Raw genomic sequence first — 21,815 nt, forward strand, 5'->3', positions numbered from 1 at the left:
TATGCAGAGTAAACGCATAAATTGTTCGCCCTCTATAACACTGATAGAGAGATATGCACAGTTGTTTGCTCCCCCAGGTATTAATACATACTCTGAGTAAATTACTAAATAAAAAGTGATTTTATTAAATACAGACAGTAGGATTTAAGTGGTTCCAAGTAGTAACAGATAGAACAAAGTAAGTCACCAAGTAAAATAAAATAAAATGTGCAAATCTATGTCTAATCAAACTAAATACAGATAATCTCACCCTCAGAGATGCTTCAGTAAGTTTTTCTCAGACTGGCCACCTTCCAGGCCTGGGCACAATTCTTTCCCCTGGTACAGCTCTTGTTCCAGCTCAGGTGATAGCTAGGGGATTCTTCATGATGGCTTCTCCCCCGCTTTGTTCTCTTCCACCCCTTTATATATCATTTGCATAAGGCGGGAACCCTTTGTCCCTCTGGGTTTCCACCCCCCCTCACTGGAAAAGCACCAGGTTAAAGATGGATTCCAGTTCAGGTGACATGATCACATGTCACTGCAAGACTTCATTGCCCACTTGCCAGCACACACATATACAGGAAGACTAACAGGTAAACACAGCCATCTGCAGACAATGGTCCTGGTTAATGGGAGTCATCAAGATTCCAAACCATCATTAATGGCCCATACTTTACATAATTACAATAAGCCCTCAGAGTTATGTTTTATATTTCTAGTTTTAGATACAAGAGTGGTACATTTCTACAAATAGGATGATCACACTCAGTAGATTATGAGCTTTGTAATGATACCTTACAAGAGACCTTTTGCACGAAGCATATCCCAGTTGCATTATATTCACTTATTCTCAAATCTTTATAAAACTATCCCAGTTAAAAACATGATAATAAGTGAATATAATGTTTTTATAAAACCATATAGACTGCACAACGTCACACCAGTAGCCTAATAAAACCAGTGATGCTGGGCTTCAGCTACCTGCATCTAAACGTGTAAAATGCAAAACAATGGCTTCATCTCTTTCTCAATAGCTTTTTAAAACAGCTTGTTCTCGAACAAAGAGCTGCTACTGTTGATTTAATCTTAACACAGGAATTTGGTCATGAAGTAATTATAGGTGAGCCAGTAACTAGTAGTCACCACCATATAAACAAGTCCATCATCCATAAGGGAGGAAAGATACTGAAAGCTAGCATGGCAATACTAACCTTCAGAAAGAGGAATTAAAAATAAAGGCTAGTCAAAAACAGCCTGAAATCAAAAATGAGAGAAGCAGACGAGAGAGGAAGCAGGAAGGGCAAGTAAAAAGCCAGGATAGTTAAACTGCAAAGCGTAGGAAGTATTTGAGCCAGACAAATGTGGAAATCCAGGTCACATGAGAGAATGGCCAGTGGATCCATGCAGCCATTAAGTGATTAACTCCACCCTGTCCATGCCCGCACTGTTCCAATACTCCAACCCCACGGCAGCTTGGGCTCAGTGAACATCCACACAGCTATTCTCCATGGTGTGAAGGGGTGTAGACCTCCCCTCTTCGGGTTCAATAATCCTGCCTCACCCTCCTTTCCCCACTTGCAAGCACACTATTCCAGAGATGGGGACAAGGTCAGATTTTGCACTTCTGGAGGTAGGAACACCAACCTGAGTAATGGAACGTTTCCTTGGTTTCTGTTCTTTGACTCCTTCATGGTCTACCACTTAGTTTCTCTGTGCTTCAGTTCCCATCTTTAAAATGAGGATTATAGACATGCACCCCCCCCCCCTACACACAGGGGTTTTGTAATACTAAGTGAGTTGCTACAGCAATAGGGACCATTTAAGTACCTTACACCGAATGTTTGCCCCCTCCATACAAATTCCAGTTTCTTCACTGCTTCTGTGATATTTATCAACCTGATGTACAGTTGGTTGGACTCTGAAATAGAACACAGCTCAACAGTTCAGACTGAGCAATCTGAATCACAAGCAAAGAAAACACAAAGCAAAGGGCAAGGAGAGGGTTTTATAATTGTGATCGGCCTGTCTGCTCAGCATTTAATTTAAACCAAAGCGCTGTTTCTTAGTGCCTGTAGCAATCATCCTGCTCAAGGAAATGAAATACACTTAGTAAGCTAATACATGTGAATCTGTTTGGGGGGATATTTCTTTATGAGCCTGGCACTTCAGGGTGTTTAGAGGGTAATTTCAAACTGTGAGGACTGCGCTGTGTAAATTTAGAAGCCATTTTTCTAAATGTCAAGTATTTATTACATGAAAAATCATTTTGAGTGCGGAGCAGCTCCCCTCGGAACTGTAATGCATTTTGGGGAGGGCTTTGTGGATGAATAGAAATAATCTTTGAGAAGGGACAAGGAAATGTTTTGTGTGAAATTGCATTGTGTGTGTAATAACAGGAAAAAATGAACAGGGCAGGATGGGCAGACAGATATTTTTCTCTGCCTCCTGCACTGGGTCAGGTTAATCCAGTGTAAAATATAATTGGATCTGGCTTTCAGGGAAAGGCCATGACGTATATTACTGTGCCTGATAATGTCATAAATTCTGAGAATTAATTGAACCAAAGTGAAAATCATAGCAAGGACGGGGCTCACAAAGGTGCTTAGGCACCTAAGTCTAACATTTAGGTGTCAATGACATTCTCAAAGCCATGGCTCAGCTTCCACCTAACCCTATAGGTGCCCAAATCCCCATGGCGCCTAAGTTTCCACTGGTGGGCATGTACAAAGCTGCCTAAGTTCTGATGCTGCCCTACCATTAAGGAGCAGCTCTAAGTCCTAGAACAAGCCAAAGGGAATTCTCAACTAGGCATTCTACCACTATCTCACCAACAGGACTCCAGCCTGTAGTTGTGCTCAGAGCAGGCCTACAGGCTCAGGCCCCGCCCAAAAGATAGTGGGTATGCATATGCCCCCAGGTTACCCAGTACCCCAGTGGTTAGGGAATTCACGTGAGATATGAGGGACCCTGTTTGAATTCCCCCTCTGCCTGATTTAGAGTACAGACCTGAATCCAGGTCTCCCATATCCTATATTTGCTGCATTCAGTTTTCTTTTCAAGTCCCTGATGTCTCTCTTGATTACATGGTTGATTGATAACACTTCCTTATTTACTTTCTCCACACCAGTCAAATGATTTTATGGCTCTATAAATATTTCCATTCCACTCTTCCTACAGCATTTTTTCTTCACTGATAACACATCCCCCCATTTTCATTCCCGACCACTATTTCATATGGACTCCCATGCTGTCATGTCTCCGCTGATGATTCCTCTCTGGTTTGGTTTTATCACTGGTTTCTCTCCTGAATAGAAACTAGCTTACACAGCATAGACGTCTAGCCCTCATGATCTCCATGCATAGATAGGAATACTTTTACATGATTATTTCATACTGAACTGCCTTGGAAAGTTCAATATCCATTCTTCATAATAGTTATTACTTACATCAGGGTCTCTCTCGTATAGTTGGGCACTTAATACCATGCGCTTTACTAGTCCATGAAACACCCAGACTGCAGTTCACTGATAGATTACGCAACAATTAATACCCACTCAGAACCAACTCTCTCTTTGTCTGGGGTCACCCCCTGCTAGCTCTCTCTCAGCTGATCTCTTGTCCTCTGGCTTTGTATGCAATAACCTCAGCAAATCACCCAGCTCCCCCAAAGCACATTCAGCACAATCGGCATAATTACCTTGAGTCACACCTCAGTTCACACCCCAGAGAATCACTTTGCTTTAATGGACCGCAGTTTAGATGAATTTAGAAACAGCTATAAGTTAATGTTTGCAGAGTTTCTACTTCAGACTCACTGATAAATGTCTCAGCAAAAGTGATTCTCCACTTTGGAAATTATCTGTATTACAGTAAAACCTATGGGCCCTAACAAAGACAGGTTGCCCCATACAATGGGTCCCATTAAAAGACATAGTAAGAGATGAGACAGACAAAGGGTATGAGGGAAAAGAGAGGAAGTCACTTGCCCAGGGTCACAGAGTGGGTCAGTGATAGAACTAGACCCAGCTCTTCTGACTCCCTGTCCAATGACTTGTTCCCAAAACCACTTGGGCTTCCTTTAAAGACCCCTTTATTGTTCAATGGTAATTACTGTACATTTGATGAAGAACAGTTTACTTTTTACAATAACTCAATCTGGGACCACTACAACCCATCCCTTCCATTTCAGGTTGTTGATAGTTCCACAGCTAATCCTTCTACAATCCTTCTTGTACTATCCCTCTACAATTTATTAAGCCAGGATGTTGAATTTTTACAAAATGGCTTCTCACTCCTGAAAGAGATGGAGATGGTAGTTATTGAGGGTCTTCCTTTGCAACTCTGTGTCCCAGAGCCCAGGCTATAAGACATTATCGTTGTTTGCCTTGATAATGTACTTATTGACTGGGTGCCGCACAATGATTGCTGTGCTGAGTGCAAGAGAATAATTATTGGCATCTGGAATAGGGTTTTTCACCTGCAATGTGTGCGCTGCAGCTATACAAATAGTGGAAGGAACAAACAGGGCTGAAAACACTGAGAAGACATATTCCTCTGTACTGCACAGGGGTTGAACTTATTAACGATGAAGTGGGCAACTTCAGAAGCATTGAAGTTATATCCCATAGGAAGCTCAATTGTAAAGGGTGCTTCTTCTATAGGTCCAGAATGTAGAATTCAGAGGAGCCATCCTACTTCAAAGACTTTGTGTTATCAAAAATGAAATGCAAACCATTTCCCATCCTAAATCAGTAACAGAATATAAATACATACCTCTGGATACCACCAGTAAAGACACTGGGAAGGTAAGTGCTATGTGGCTTTGACATGCTGAGGGAACACAAAAATAATTTCTGAGCAGGCTTCCAGATAGCCCTCACTGTAAGACTAGTAGCACTTCGGGTACGTCTACACTTTGAACTGGAGGTGTGATTTCCAGTTCAGGTAGACTTACCTGCACTAGCTCTGATCTAGCTAGCACACTGCAGCGAGAGGGGCTAGCCAGCCCCAACTACCTACCTACTAGCCCAGACAGGCTTATACTAGGGACTCCTCTTTCCTCCACCATTTCTATTCTTAGCGTGCTAGCTCGATGAGTTCAGAGTGTACACACACCCTTTGGGGCACGGTGCTCTCTCTATTTGTTTCCTTATATGGCTTTCCCATGGTGGAGGAGGTAAGCAAGTAACGTGCTTGTGGTCACACTGTGCTATTGCTTCTCCTTGTTTCTGGATGCTAAACTACATTAAAGACAGTTAGAAATATATCAGTATTTTCCTGCCATAACATCTCCAGCTAAACAACTTATGTCACTGCCACAGGGGTGTTTTGTGAATGGGAGGGGAGGGGTTCACATCGTTTTAACATATTGTCATGGGGTCCATGCTATAAAATGTCCGTAGCTTATTTTTGCACCATTGCACAGCAGAGCCTAACTACTGTATGCATCAGCTTCACTATCACAGCACTAAAGAGGCAGGTCACTATCTATTTTTTTCAATCTCATCTCATTCATTATGTACTTTTGTAGAATGGCTTGGGTGAAAGCAGAAGCTGGACTAGCTGAAGAGCTTGCATCCCATGTAATTATCAGGGCATGCTGCAATGGGAGTCTGTAGAGAAAGACAAAGAAGTAAAGAAGTCATGTCGGGAAGATAAGAGAGTATGGCTTGATCAAAAGGTGAGAGAAGCTGAAGCAACATCTGTGAGAGGTGGCTGTAAGAAACTGTTTCAGGTGTGTAAGCAATTGCCGTTACAGTGGTATCATAAAAACGAAGGAGGAAGATTGTTAACAACAGAAGCGGAACAAAAGGAATGATGATGAGAACATTTGAATGATGTACTCAGCCAACTAAAGGCAGCAATTCCATTTGATGGATGCAAAGAAGGTGAAAAATTACATGTTTCACTGTTAGAAATTTCAGAAGCAGAACTAGAGAAAGCAATTAAGCAGTTAAAAAAGGGCAAAGCATCTGGCCTGACATCTCTCTGTCACTGCTGCAAGGACCATGCAGAGGGCTGCTTATGCTGACCCTGTGCCACCACTCCCCTGAGGAAATACCCAGCACAGTGTAAAGTGGCTGAAATAGGGAACATTATCTGCCCCCTTCACTTTTGGATTCAAGGTAGTTTTTGTTTTGATTTTTGTTTTTTACAGAATCAGCCCATTTCCACTGTTACATGAAAGGATGAACGCTTCTTGAGTCTTCAGAAGGTTAACAAACACACCCCTCCTCCTGGGCCTCAACATAAGTGAATCTGTTTTGGAGGGGTTGTCTTTAAAAATAAAATGTTACAAGGATTTTACTACCCAGGGTGTTGGGGCTGGAAAGGAAGAGGTGGTGAACTAACTTGTTGCCTGTTGCAGCTACAGTCCGATTCATCTACTTCCTTCAGTGCTTAATTTTTGCCAGGGTTGACCTCTGGGCTTGACAGTTCATCAGTCCCGACACCTCTGGACTTGCTGAATCAGGTATGAATGTAAAAAAATTGCTTGAGCCCCAGCACCTCTTTCATTACAAATTAAACACTGACTTCCTTCCCCTTACACTGGATACTTCATCAGTTCTCGCAATCAGTGCAAATGTAGGGTAGATAAGCAATCCTATCATGCTGCTTTCTATAGCTTTGAGCCTGTCCTTTGCATTACCATTGTTATGCTCACTTGCCAGGTTCTACTACCAAAGCTTCCAAAATAATCCCAGTTGTGCTGTTCTCTCTCTTTCGGGGGGGTTATTTACAGAGGTAGATCAAAGGGCCACAGAAAATTGGCCTCAATTACAACATAGCAGTCAATTGCTTCCTTAAAAACCTGCAAATAACTTTAAAAGCCCCCCAGAGTCTTGCAGCACTGGCAACATTTTCTTCTCTCTCTATTGCTATGCAGACTCTCTTCTACTCCATGCTGCAGATAACATTGTATGTCCAGCTTCCACAAATCAAGGGCTGTATGCTCCAGTGCCTTGGCCCAATGTAGGCACCTACACCTCTGCACAGTGGGTGTGGAACACCACCGCCTGTTAAAGAGAGTGAATACTGCCGGTGTGGCATTTTACACTGCCTTGCGCTCAGGTGCAAGTGATTTAGCTGTAAGGCTGTAGAAAATGAGGCCCCCAGAATCAAGTAGTTTCAGCAAAGAGCCACAACATAAGTTATCTGCTGAATCAACCCCTCTCTCCCCCGCCCGCCAATACAACAATAATACCTGGTTCTTATATTGTACTTTTCATCAGTAGATTGCAATACAAAATTGCTACTGTCCCTAATGACCATTTTCCCTACCTTGTGCCTCATAAAATTTCTCCTAGGTCAGTACATTTTAATTCATTTCACTTTCCCACTAAATGTCCCTCTTTACCATTTGTCTGTATTGACAAATATGACAACAGGTGAACAACAGCAAATGTCTAGTGGTAGATACGTTGGAGGGTAGGGATAGCATACAGAGGGACCTAGACAAATTAGAGGATTGGGCCAAAAGAAATCTAATGAGGTTCAACAAGGACAAGTGCAGAGTCCTGCACTTAGGACGGAAGAATCCCATGCACTGCTACAGACTAGGGACCGAGTGGCTAGGCAGCAGTTCTGCAGAAAAGGACCTAGGGGTTACAGTGGACGAGAAGCTGGATATGAGTCAACAGTGTGCCCTTGTTGCCAAGAAGGCTAACAGCATTTTGGGCTGTATAAATAGGAGCATTGCCAGCAGATTGAGGGATGTGCTTATTCCACTCTATTCGGCATTGGTGAGGCCTCATCTAGAGTACTGTGTCCAGTTTTGGGCCCCACACTACAAGAAGGAGGTGGAAAAATTGGAAAGAATCCAGCAGAGGGCAACAAAAATTATTAGGGGCCTGGAGCACATGATTGCTGAGGGAACTGGGATTATTTAGTCTGCAGAAGAGAAGAATGAGGGGGGATTTGATAGCTGCTTTCAACTACCTAAAAGGGAGTTCCAAAGAGGATGGATCGAGACTGTTCTCAGTGGTACCAGATGACAGAACAAGGAGTAATGGTATCAAGTTGCAGTGGGGGAGGTGTAGGTTGGATATTAGGAAAAACTTTTTCACTAGGAGGGTGGTGAAACACTGGAATGGGTTACCTAGGGAGGTGGTGGGATCTCCTTCCTCAGAGGTTTTTAAGATCAGGCTTGACAAAGTCTTGGCTGGGATGATTTAATTGGGGATTGGTCCTGCTTTGAGCAGGGGGTTCATAGAATCATAGAATACCAGGGTTGGAAGGGACCTCAGGAGGTCATCTAGTCCAACCCCCTGCTCAAAGCAGGACCAATCCCCAGACAAATTTTTGCCCCAGATCCCTAAATGGCCCCCTCAAGGATTGAACTCACAACCCTGAGTTTAGCAGGTCAATGCTCTAACCACTGAGATATTCTATAATTCCATACACTCCTCTGAAAAGTAACAGTAGAAAAACACCACAGCCGTCATGCAATTAAGTATCAGGAGGGGTTAGGGGGAAAGCTTTTCACTCTATACATATGTGATATCGAAGTTCTGATGTAGACTTCACTCCTGCAATGAGCTCTGCCTGCATACAGCCTCATTGACTGCAATGCAGGCACAGGGGTCTAGCCATACAGAACTCGTTGCAGGATTGGCACCTCAGAGCTGCAAAGGGACTTAGATGTGACAATGCTGAATGTTGCAAAGTCTAACTATTAGGCATCATGAAAATCACTGGAATCCATAAAGCCTGTGTTAGGCACCTTGATTCCCTATACAATGCATGGGGAAAGCAGGCACCTAAGATGGTGATCCGCAAAAGACTGCATGATAGGTGGGGAGCTGCCTATGCTAGCCAGAGGAAGATGGCAATGGAAGATGTGTCCCCTAAGCTATGCCCTTCTCAGAAAGTGAGGCATCTAAGTCTGGGCTGCAGGGAGGTGCCTGTCTTTGTTAGTGAGCCACAACCATGGAACCCCTCTCCTGGAGTTACATGTTTCAGGCTCCTAAGCCATTTCTTGCAAGACATGATTTAGACACTTGGCTACCACCACACAAAGCTTGAGGGAGAAGGAGGCAGCTTCCTTATATACCTTAGCCCAGTGCCTATGACCTAGGACACCATGGGTCTATTGCCCCTTCTGCCTGGCAAGGGTAAAGGCTTTGAAGAGGGGTTTCCTACTTCTCTGATGAGAGTAATTGACTCTGAACTATGGGCTATTCTAATGTGGGGCTCTGTGTTGAAGCCATTCCACTTTAACTATTAATTGGGCCATAGAACAAGTGAGAGAACCTCTCTACAGCCCAATGATTAGGGCACTTACCTGAGGGGTGGGATATCCCTGCTCAAATCCTTTCTTCCCCTCAGGCAGAGGGGGTAATGGAACCTGGGCCTCCTACATGTTGCATGAGTGCCCTAACCACTGACTTAAAAATTATGAGGGATGCAACCTCTTCCATCAGTTCCCCACCCACAGCCATTTTGTGTGGAGCTAGGTGTACTCAGAGCACATCTACCAGATCAGTCCCATAGGAAAGAGGCAGAGGCATGGTTATCTTCCCTTGGCTCTCACTGGGGCTTAGGTGTCAGCTAGGCACCCAGAGGCAGAAATTTAGATGCCATGGGGATTTTTAGAGCAAACCATTTATCCACTGAGTGAGTTTAGGCATCGACAGGGTTAGGCAGCAGCCGAGTGGGGGGATTTTTGGATTGCAATGTAGCCTAAAACTGGGACATAGGTATCTAAAGCTGGGGTTTAGGCACCTGAGTCTTTTTGTGGATCTGGCTCTTAATTGCTAAGCTTGGTAGAAAAATATAACTGTGTGTTGTCATAAATATTAGGCTTCAGCTCACTTTGGTATTTGTCTAGCAGCAGGGGGCATTTAGCCTGTGGCAATAGGTCCCCCCCATTTTTATTCAGCCTGAAATTGTTTTACTAACATTTAAATATTAATTTTAACAGCGGCACAGTAGGTACAAGGAAAGGGCCTGATCTGAGCTCTTTATTCAGGCAAAACTCCCACTAGGGGGCAAGGGGGATTTGATGCGGACACAGCAGTGAAATGAGGACAGGCACATGGATGGATTTAAGCTGCATGCCACAAGTTATATTAAACTTTAGCACAAGGGAGGGGCGCTACCCACCCATCACCTGTACTCTCCCAGGCATTTAATTGGTTCCAGTGCAGGCATTACAGGGCTCCTTACCATATAACTTGGCACTTGGGGTAGGCTCTCCTAAGCCTAGCCACCCCTCCGCCCCCAGGACTCAGCTTGTTCTGAGTCCTAGCACCCTTCCCACTGCAAAGGTGCAGAAGGGTAGGGACCTCAGCCCCTGAAGGCCACAAGGTGTCACCCTATCCCATGAGCCCCTGGCTCATCACCAAATCCCTCGTTTATTTATCTCTAGGAACTGTACATTTTATCCCACTGGAAACTGACTGCAAGTTAGGCAAATTAACAACTCCCCTCAAGTACCCCAGTCAGGTCCAACGCCCTTCCTACTTAACCCACTGTGGCTTGACAGTGCTGTGAGGAAGACGAAAATCTCCCTTGTCTGCTGCCAATTGGCCCATGGGAGAAAAAATTCCTTCCTGACCCCCAAATGGGTGATGGGCTAGATCCACAGCATCTGTCAGGCTGGGTTCCCATTCCTAATTCAGGGTGGCTAGGGTGGGGCTGCTGGAACAGAGCCAAAAGACGCCCCACATGGCCCATGTTTCAGATTAAACCCTGGGAGCTGGGAAATGCTGGCCAATCAACACCCCGTCTCCCAGCTGGCTAATGGGTACCAGAGACACCCAAGATGGGGAGGAGTTACCTAGTATCCCTCAGTGAGCATCTGCCTCCCTCGCTGCTGGGACTCCCCACTTTCAGTGCTGGACCCATCACATTCCCCCACATGTCGAAGCACATGGGTGGCTTTTCTTGTCTTGGAAAGGAGATCAGCATCTAAATAAAACTGACTAATACTCTAGAATTTCTGTATGTTGGAGTCAGACAAATGACACCGTTTTTGCTTGTTTGTTGCATAAAGATGTATTGAAATACCTGGAAAAGAAAGAGGATAATATAATAATTAAGTTATTCCATTTTAACCCCTTATCTCATATGCACCTAATACCCAGTATTTCCTCTTACTTTGCTAGATAAGTGACAATATGAATCAGTTTAGTGTCCCTGATAGGACAGTGGTGCACATTTAGTCCTGAGTTGCTGTGAGTGTAATGGGAATACTCGCACAAGCATCTGTCCCAAGTGAAATTTGACCTCTAAATCCATAGAACTTTCAGGGCGGTATCACGTTTCCGTCACACGGTTAAACAATTTCAGTCCCATTTACAGGCTCCAGACTGAACAACATTTTAATTTTGGCAAAATTCTACCATCCAGTATCCAGGTGGCTCAGTCTAGTGCTTTGTGTGCTACTCCATTCCATACAGGTTCTTAGAGCATGCTCATCGCCATAGTATCTGAGATAATGTGAGACCTTAATGTTCATATTCTTTTTCTTCATTCTTTCCAGTCACAGACTAAACAAAACAGTGTGCTGGTTTCTATAGTTAAGGCTAATTTCACACAAAGAAGGGATGCCAACTTTTCTTCTTTTTTAAACAGGAGCTTAGGTTCTGAGGGAATCACAAACTTTGTGGGAAACTTGTTGACATATCTACCCTTACTTCTCTCTGAGGAGACCACAGAGACCTACTGCCCTTAGCTCCTAGATTAACAATCCATCAGGTTTCATTACCAATAAGGGAGTGTTTTCAAAGACAGGTTTTAGTTAGCAAGCAGGATTATATGTGAAAATATGCCATAAGGTCACAGCAGCTGAGAAACTGGCATTTGCATATCTGAATATTTGGCAATGATCTGACTTCAGCATAGCAAATAGCATACCCCATGGTGCTCTTATATTTCAAAATTAGTGTATGGTATCTCAAGTCAAATGGCATCTCATCAGATAAACACTTCAGCTAGCTTAAGTGCTCTAAAGCACTCTAAAGCATTTTCTTTTTGATGCAGAAATGCATCTGATTAGCAATGCCACATGTAATTGGGACCTATTAGTCTCTTTATTTCTCATGTATGCATCTTCAGTTGTTTGCATAACAAAGAAAAGAAATGGGTTGTTTTTAAACATTGTCAGAAACTGACAAAAATGTATCCTTTCATTTCTAATTCTCTGGTCTGATTCAAATAAGTTTTGGCAATTGCAGTTCAGTCCCTAATGGGCTCTAGAGCAGTGGTTATCAATTTTTTTTCCCCCCATGGACCACTTGAAAATTGCTGAAGGTCTCGGGGGACCACTTAATGATCTTTCCAAATGTTGTTTGTACCATTAGTTAACTATTGTAAAGTGCTTTGGATAAAAGCACTATATAAAAAAAAACATTTTTTGTTCTACAAATAAAAGCGCACAACTCATATTTTAATATCAGTAGTCTTACCTTTCTAATGTGATGGATGTGCCCTCTCTCCCCCGCCACGGCAGCCCCTAAGCTGGGGCTGGGAAGGAGGGGAGTCTCTCCCCGTCTCCCCTGATGTGGCAGCCCCTGAGCTGGGGCAGAGACGGGTATCTCCCCCACCACAGCAGCCACATTGCTGGGGCTGGGAAGGAGGGCTCTCTTTCCCCGGCAGCCGCAGCCCTGGAGCTGGAGAAAGTAGCCTCTTTCTCTGGCCGCTGCAGCCCTGCATGTCCCAAATTCCCCCCACCCCCTCTTCTCACCCCACTGCCCCCCTCCCACCTACCTCCTATTCCACCCAAGGCCACCACCTCACCTTACATGTGCATCTTCTCCAGGGTCTAGGCCCCTAATTAATGGAGCCATGCCTGCGCGATTTCACTAATTAGCTGGGTAGCCCTTCATTGTCTTGTGTGCGGCCACCCAGGCACACACCTTAGCAGGAACTATCTGTGGACCACCTGAATGGAGCTCTGTCCACGGACCACAATTTGAGAACCTCTGCTCTAGAGGATAAAAATTCATATCACAAAGCCACACCCACTACATGTACATATTTGACCTGCTTTGATAAAACAGTCAGATACTACTTGGAGAATCTCACAAATATGTAGCATAGAAGCTAAATCACCTGCTGTTCTCTTAGACTGAAAGGCAAATCCATCAAGGAGTTTCAGAGTAGTAGCCATGTTAGTCTGTATCCGCAAAAAGAACAGGAGTACTTGTGGCACTTTAGAGACTAACAAATTTATTTGAGCATAAGCTTTCTCAGGCTAAACTTTCCCTCTGAAATTCATCCACTTGAGGGTTTTTTCTTGTATGTGTCAACTTAGAACTATTGTGCCCTAGATTTCTATATGATCAAAAATGACTTTAATAAAGAATCCATACTATTGTCTACGGTACTTACTAAATACCTTCAAACCAGATGTTTATGTCACATTTTCATTTAATTGCTGTTTTGAAAATGTGTTTAACGTTTCATTTTTTGAAAAGAGAAAAGCAGCAATGATTTATTTTTTTTTTAAAAACTTTGTTTTCTTTTAACCAATCCACTAAAAATAAAAAAAGGCATTTCCAAGTCATTCAAAACAATGAAGCGAAGAATCAAAGGGTATCCCCACAAAGGAATGGAAAACATTTGCTTGTGGTCTGCAATTGCTGGTATTTATGGAACAGAATATATATATATTTATTGACTTGAAGTACGGTCCAATTTCCACCCCCACCCCATCTATATCTCTATTTGAGAACCTCTGTAAATAAACAGATAAAATATACTGCACCATTTAACTTCTTGTTGGAAGGTGTATTTTTAATAGTACGTCTTAAGGATAAAAAAAAAAGAGCACACGGATATGTCTAATAAGTCTTTATTTACAAACAGAAATTGCAAAAATATTCCATTACAGAACAATATGGAATCGGTGCAGTGTCTTAAGAATGCATCATAACAGTGAAAACAATGGGTTTTTTTTAAACACATAAAATCATTAGGCACTTAAAAACATAAAACAAAGTATAAATTATAATGAACTGACTGATGTCTCAACAATACAACTTCACCTCAATTTCCTGTTATAAAAGCAAGTGGTGATGCACACGTACAGTAGAGGGGCAATGCATGCCTCCTCCTAAATGCTGCAAAGAGACATTTATACATTATACTGTAACACCCTAATGTGTGAGAACAGACAATAGCAAGTTTATATCTTAAAGCATAAAAATGTGCAGTGATAAATCTTTAAGAGACCTTTTGGAAATAACATTAGCAGAGCCTACACTATCAGCGTCTTTTTTCTGGTGAAATGCAGTCGTAACAGCACAAAGGATGTATAATAACTACTGTGATATTCACATATAAAAGAAACAAAATAAAAGTGAACCCAAACAATACACATTTTGGAGACATTGAAACCTCGGGCAAGGGATACAAGTTTTAAACCTTTCTGAGACCACAGTTATGTGTTATGATGCATGGAGTTATCTTGAAAATGAACGTTTACTTATAACCTTATAAACTGTCATGTAGTTTAGAATCTCCCCATTTACCACTCTCCTTTAATTTGAGTCTATGCATCACATGGACTAAAACAAAAGTAGAGATGGTCTGTAAAGAAGCTTAATTCCTATATCTGCTTCAACCAGTATATCAATTTGCAGCCATGATTTTGCACCTGTCAGTTTTGCAATTGTCTACAGGCACAATTAATTTCACCAAGATATTTAACTAACTGATATGTACAATCAGGTAGCTGGATTTCAAAGCGTTAGATTCTGGATCTACCCATACACACCCCTACACCTGTGTCGATCATCTTGGATTCCACACTGAATTCAGGAGAGGGTCTGCAGGGGTGCATTCCGGTGATCCAGTTGCAGATCAGGATGTTAGGTGACATTATTTGAACCCACAAGCTGTCCTTGCACAATGGGAGGGTAGGTTTTAAAATCTGTCCCTTAGTATGTCTGTAGTGAACTGGGGGAGTCACAAGAAAGGCAAATGTTGGGGGGGGGGAACCCAAATTTTTTTTTTCCAATGGAATAACTCTTATAAATAAAAAGGCAAATGGAAGAAAGATTCTCTCACTTCTGAAACCACCAGGATAATGAAGTCTCTTGGTGTAACATGGGTCTTTACTTGGTCTGACTTTTCTAGAGGAAGTAAATCCAGGAAGCAATTGTTCAAAATGACAGGTGAAGAGTTACTTGTTAATGGAGAATTCAATGTGATAGTCTCAAAATTCTGCCATTGGGATGCATCACTCCCCTTCCCCCCTATTTTTGGAAATATTTTGTAACTTCTGTCTTAAATTCTATTAGAATGAAATGAATAATAATTTTATTAGGTATTTTGATGTAATTAACATTAAGAATATAAACATAAGGGCCAAATATGAAGCAGTTATGAAAATGCACATAAAACATGTGTAAATTACAAATATATTAAATATACTTCAATTTCACAGGAGTGTAGGAATATTTCTATAACACAGGGGTCGGCAACCTTTCAGAAGTGGTGTGCTGAGTCTTCATTTATTCACTTTAAGGTTTCGCGTGCCGGTAATACATTTTAATGTTTTTTAGAAGGTCTCTCTCTATAAGTCTGTTTTACAATACAACACTAGTTTACTTATATAATATATAAACAAGGTTTTCAAAATGTTTAAGAAGCTTCATTTAAAATTAAATTAAAATGTTGATCTTACGCCGCCGGCCCGCTGCCAGTCTGGGGTTCTGTTCACCTAGGCCGGCAGCGGGCTGAGCGGGCCTGTGGCCGGGATCCCGGCTGGCAAGGGTCCGGCAGCCAGAACCCCAGCAGGCACTCTATTCCACAATCAAAAATGATTTTTTTCTGCAATAATTACTCCACTTAGTGGAGGAATTTTCAGGATCAAGGCCTTCAGTAGAAAAAGTTCCTTGCCAAATCTAACATCATACCATGGAGCTAATAAATACACACTTTTGTCCACCTTGTATGAAAACAACAAAAATGTCAAAACATTTTTAAATTATAATTTAACAAGCAAAACATTACAAATGTCACATAGTGGCACCATCTTGAGATTGTGCTTTAAATTTAACCAATAGTCAGGAGTTCCAAAGATTTTCCAGATAAATGTTGTTTGCATAAACAATTTTGATTACAAGAAGTTCAAAAATGTAGCAATCACTATGTCAAAATCATTCACTTTTCTCCTTAAGTGTAAAATATTTCCAAATTATAATAGTGCAGTTTAATGCTCACAAAACAACATCATATCAAATCCAATACCAAACTTCTGAGATATACACAAATTTTCTCCTTTGGAATCACCACCCTGGAATTAAAACAAAACAACGTGTTACTGTTTCTTGTACATAAGTAAACTGTATATTAGATTAAAAATAAGCCAATTTTTACAATTCTTATCACTTAAACCTGTTTTGCCTCACACATCTGTATTCAGCCTTATGTTAGAATAGAGTCTGTCTCAGACATTTGTTACACAACATCATAGGCTCAGACTCCTGAGGGTGTGGAAAGGACTGATAGTGAGCTATCTAGTTCAAACATCTGTTCTCTTTAGAGGAGGGCTCTAAGCTCACTAGAACATCTCCAGTAGTTGTTATTCAGCAGTGCCTACAGTTAGGCCATGGCATGGTATGCCTCTTTATCACCTCATCGCCTTATCAGCAGCTTTTATCAGCTAAGCAGGGTCAGGCCTGGTCAATATGTACATGGGAGATAGACATAGAAAATTCAGATATAAATACAAGATGCTGTAGAGGTAACTTTTAGTGTTTCAGATTCTTGCATTTCTTCTCCTCCCCTTCCTATTTACAATTAATTTATGCTAATTGTAATCAAAATTTTGTTTCCATTTACAATTTCAGATCCATTATATCTATTCTGAGGCTTGCTAATTAGACAAGAACAATTTATCTTTACCGGCGTTATCATGCCCATTGTGGCCCAGATCCAGCATAGCACTTCAGCACATGCTTAACTTTAAAGTGTTTGAGTAGTCCCACTGAGTTCATAGAGTCGACTCATGAGCTAAAAGTTAGCACATGCTGAAGTGCTATGGTGGATCAGGATTTATATTCAGTACTATAGCAATGGCAGCTGCTGCTAAGGTTGCATGGCTCCAGAAGTTGCTACATAGCCTTCTCTGGCTTGGCTGGCAAGGCGCATTATTGCTTGCCTTTGTATCAAAACTAGCTGCCTTTGGACCATCTTACTACAGCTGAAAAACCCAAACCCAATTCTTAGGCTCCACAATCATCACTGACCTCATATATTCAAACTGAGGCTCAGATGAAGGCATGTTCAGCCATACCTTTCTGTCTGGCCCTACCTACCGAGGCTTTACTAGCATCAATGATACCCATCCCCTTCCTCTCCAAGGACCAGCTCAACTCCACCACTCTGCTCAGCCCCCTCCTTTTGCCTCTCCCCTCTGATGGGCAGCCCAGCAATATTAACTTGCTTAGCCACACCTCCTCTTCCTCCCTCTGAGGTGGCTCAATCCTCCCTGCTTCACTCCTGCTCTCTGGCCAGCCGCCCACCCCTGTGAGCAGCAGCTTAATGCTTATGTCAGATACCCCACGTCTGGAGCCAGTCTCCTTGTCTCTTTCTGGCAGGCAGAACACCTAGCCCATTTGCTTGTCCAGATAGCATTTCCACTTGAACGAGCCTTCTGAACAATATGCTGATTTTTGCCAGACTAATTAATGAAAAGGGCCTATTTTTCTCCTCTGGGGCCTATGTTTATTTGAATCCTCCAGGCTTATCTGGTTAAACCAATGAGCAAACAAGACTGTTCAACCACAGAGCCATAGCAAAAATGACTTAGTTATTTAATACAAAATAATCTAGATCGGTGATTCTCAACCTTTTCGATAGCAGGGACTGGCTCACTGCCTTCCTCAACTGTATCAGTGAGATGTCAGGGACTGGTGCCGGTTCACGGACTGGTCATTGAGAAACACTTCTTTTAGTGTAATTCTTTTAGTGTAATTCCACGATTCTGCTGGAGATCTCATTCTCTCTCACTCAGTGAGAAAGTATGCATATATTCTAGTGCAAATATGTGTGGGGCTGTGTGCGCATAAGGACGTGTGTGCATTTAAGTAGATGGAGCTCCCATACTGCTCTGAACTGATTCTACACATACTGGCCATCAGTTGATGGGAAATGGTGCTGCTTCATTGATGTCAATGGATCTATGCCAAATTAAACTGCACTTCATACAGTGGGCCAAATCTTCCAGCAATCTTCCCCTCTTCCTGTGGTTTGGCTTTATGGGTGGCTCAAGTTGCAATGGAAATGTAAGCCTCAGGCTAAGCTTTCTTCCTGACTACTCCTAGGGTTTCCTTGACTACACACCAGTAGCCTAAACCATAATGGGGAGGGATAGCTCAGTGGTTTGAGCATTGGCCTGCTAAACCTAGGGTTGTGAGTTCAATCCTTGAGGGGGGCCACTTAAGGATCTGAGGCAAAATCAGTATTTGGGCCTGCTAGTGAAGGCAGGGGGCTGGACTTGATGACCTTCAAGGTCCCTTCCAGTTCTAGGAGATAGGATATCTCCATTAATTTTTAAAGGGGGGAGGGATAGCTCAGTGGTTTGAGCATTGGTCTGCTAAACCCAGGGTTGTAAGTTCAATCCTTGAGGGGGCCATTTAAGGATCTGGGGCAAAAATCTGTCTGGGGATTGGTCCTGCTTTGAGCAGTGGGTTGGACTAGATGACCTCCTGAGGTCCCTTCCAACCTTGACGTTCTATGATTCTATAATTTCCTCTCTCCAAAAAGAGACACCCCTTATCGCCAGGGTGGAGTTAACAAGCCACACCTGCTACAAGGATTTATCAGGAATCAGTTACCATCTCCCTGCAGGGTTCTACACCTGCTAAAAGGGTGGGTCAACAGGAGAATCCTGCCACTTTGCTACATGAGTATATGAGAGCATTGCTCTATTGAAGTCAATGAAACGGTAACATCCGCAGAGAGTGAACACTGTGCGCAAGATTATGGCTGAAACCTCTATGGATGCCCCAAGGAGGAAGAGTCTAAAGAACCTGCCCCAGGTGCATACACATGCAGGGGACAGACCCAGACCTAATCCTTGTGCTCACCAGAGAGTGGAATATTTTTAAAATTATGAAAACGTTTGATTTTTAAAAGACTATTTTTCAATGAAAAACTTCATTAAAAATTTTAACCATCTCTACAGTAGAATAGTAGATCTTAATAAAACCTTTCACTTCTTTGTTGTTAAAGGACTAAATTCTTTCCTTTTGGAAATACAAGCCATTAAGTCAAAAAGTTTAAGTGTTAGGGCAGTGCAATTTACTCCTCAGACTGTTTTTTTGCAGCTTCCCGTGCAAATCTGGCCACAGAAATGGTTTTCAGATCCTCAATCTGTCAAGCATTGACAATATTTAATTCACCCATACATATGCTTAAGCTTTTTTGTGACTCCTATGTGCTCCATTCTGATGAAAAATTCATAAATGGCTTCCTATTCATTTTCCTAGCTGGCATAGTTACTATAATTAAAGTTATATGACATAGTTATGATTAATATTATATGAAGTGCAAACAGCGGGATGTAAAAAGCATAGCAACTGTATGTGTGATTACGAAATACATAATGTATTTCTCAACATTCCCTATATGCCATTCCTTTTTACAGCTAAAAAGGATAACCTAGTAATGTGCGTGCGTGCAAGCATGTATATCCCCCATTCTATTAGGTATTGTAATGATATGTATAATCAATCCTCATTCTGTTTTATTCTTTTGAACATGGGAAGATCTGAAACCATTGGAAGAAAATTGTGCTTATTTGGCTTGGCCCAGCAATCTGAAAGTTTAAAAGGTAGCAATCTCTTATCATTATGAATCAACTGTGAAATATATATTTGAAAGCACATTTTCTAAATAGCACTGAAAACCATTTTGAAATACATTTCACAGTCTAAGCAGAGAAAAGTATTTCTTAGCTTTTGAACTTTCAGATTGCTTGGCTGGGTAGTTTTCTTTTATATAAACTTGAACAATACTGGAGAAAGATATCAGCCCAATTAAAATATTATATTCACATCTCATTGTAACCTATTTATTGATGTTTGGACTCCCATCTTTTGGAGAGTCAAAGTCCTAGTGACTGACTCAGTCAGCAACAGTACTAGATGTTGAGCTGGAACTTTTGATGTAGCTAGGTTGTGTTTTGTCAACAGGTCAGAAGAATCTCACAACTGAATCTTTCCACAGTCAAATGTAATTTGCACTCAGTAAATTGGCTCAAGATCTGGGGCTAGGTTCTGTGCTGCATCGCTTAGGATGCGGAACAAAGAAGATGCAGCCCAGGCAAAGAGGGTGCAGTGCTTCATGCCTCTAGGATTCTGGGATGCTCTGTGGGCCAGTGCAATCCCCAAAGTAAGTTACAGCAGCCCCAAGAGCTGCTGTAACCTATGGCAGCTTCTACACTTTTGTCAACCGGCTGCTCTGCAGACCAGAACTGCAGCAACACAGAGTACTGTAGTTGCTCCCTCTCCTTGTGCCAACCTGGCATAGCCACTCTGCAGGGACATGTAAGTGGGGGACACAAGGTTGCCTACACCTGCCATATGCTGCCTCTTCTCTGGGTGAATTTGTCCATGGACTGCTTGGCCCTTTTTATGGTCCCATACACTGTTGCATCAGTGTAGAAAGGTTTAGGCAGCACCAGAATCTCGCCTCTTCTCTCTTTCAGGTGGTAGAATGTGTCTGCCTTAAACAAAACAGCCCACTTTTAGTCAAAACAGGACACCTTGGGGAATCCATCACAACACACAAGAGACTGGCGGTCACACATTTGGGGCGATGGAACACTATTGATAGACTGAGTTGTGGCAATCACGGATGGTGCTGCCAATCCTTCATGTATGCAGAAGGATTGGCAGTGTGGAGGAAAAAGTCGGCGTTGACCCTAACCTTTCATCTCCATGGTACTGTACATATAGGTAGAGCAGTCAAGCCTCCCTCTAATTCATATACATAACTCTCATTGATTCTTTGGGAATAGTGTGCATATCTGGGAAACACCACCTGGTTGCAGAAAAGGCAGTTTTGCCCTGATACTTAAACGGAAGTGTTTTTATCTTTGAGGAATCTGACTTACCTTTTTAGTCCGAGTCACATTTACCAAACTGCAGCTTCAGAATGCCCTTCCCATGAAGTTGGAGAATCTGGTTGTATTCTTTGGGCATTGCATGGAAACCCGGCTTGGGCAGTTGGTTGTCATAATAATGGTGACTGATTGGCATCTCCTCTGTGGTTTTAGAGAAAGGCCAGAAGCCATACAACTTCACATTCTCACACAGTTCAATAGCAGCACTAGCAATCATAAAACCAGAAGACAATCGATATGCTTTCACGCCCTTAGTTCTCCAGAACTGGGCTAGATTTTTCAGGTACCTGGGATGAAAAAATATCGCCCTCTGTTTTGCTCTGAACTCTTGTAGAGTGTGGTATACTTTGAAAGAAGCAGCTGTGTTGCTTTTGAAGGAAAATGCTGGCAATAAAAGGAAAGCATTTCCATAACTTGCAATGTTCTCCAGAAACGTCACCTTCTTTTCATTCAGCTTGTTGTATCTGTCAAATAAAATGCCTAGTGAACTTATCAGTTTTAGAGGGAAAAAATGCTTGAATTCAATATTCAACTATTTATTATTGTGGGCCAGAGTTTCACAACTGCTTGAGCAAGTAATCTGTGAGCACTATTACTGCCATGTAATCTGTACATGTAGTAAATGTATAGGATGAGCACAGTTTTACATGTGCTATTATGAAAATCTGGCCTTATATGAATTATTTAATAATTACAAATTCACTATACAATTTACTTAATTTCACAGGAATTGCCATATCAAATCAGACCT

General features: G+C 42.2%; 1 protein-coding gene across 1 annotated transcript in view; it reads right to left on the bottom strand.

The window, feature by feature from the left end:
* Positions 1-15,691: 15,691 nt before the first annotated feature.
* The window catches only part of ST8SIA6 (ST8 alpha-N-acetyl-neuraminide alpha-2,8-sialyltransferase 6), a 47,210-nt gene continuing 41,086 nt past the window's right edge, over positions 15,692-21,815 (bottom strand). Inside the window, exons 8-9 of the mRNA XM_026649471.1 lie at positions 21,056-21,528; positions 15,692-16,228 (exon numbers count right to left, since the gene is read on the bottom strand). Of these exons, the coding sequence (XP_026505256.1) occupies positions 21,060-21,528 (469 nt within the window). The 3' untranslated portion in view covers positions 15,692-16,228; positions 21,056-21,059. The remainder of the gene's footprint in view (positions 16,229-21,055; positions 21,529-21,815) is intronic.

The sequence above is a fragment of the Terrapene carolina genome, unplaced genomic scaffold (genome assembly GCF_002925995.2).
Source record: "Terrapene carolina triunguis isolate 2854851 unplaced genomic scaffold, T_m_triunguis-2.0 Scaffold84, whole genome shotgun sequence".
Lineage (NCBI taxonomy): Eukaryota > Metazoa > Chordata > Testudines > Emydidae > Terrapene > Terrapene triunguis.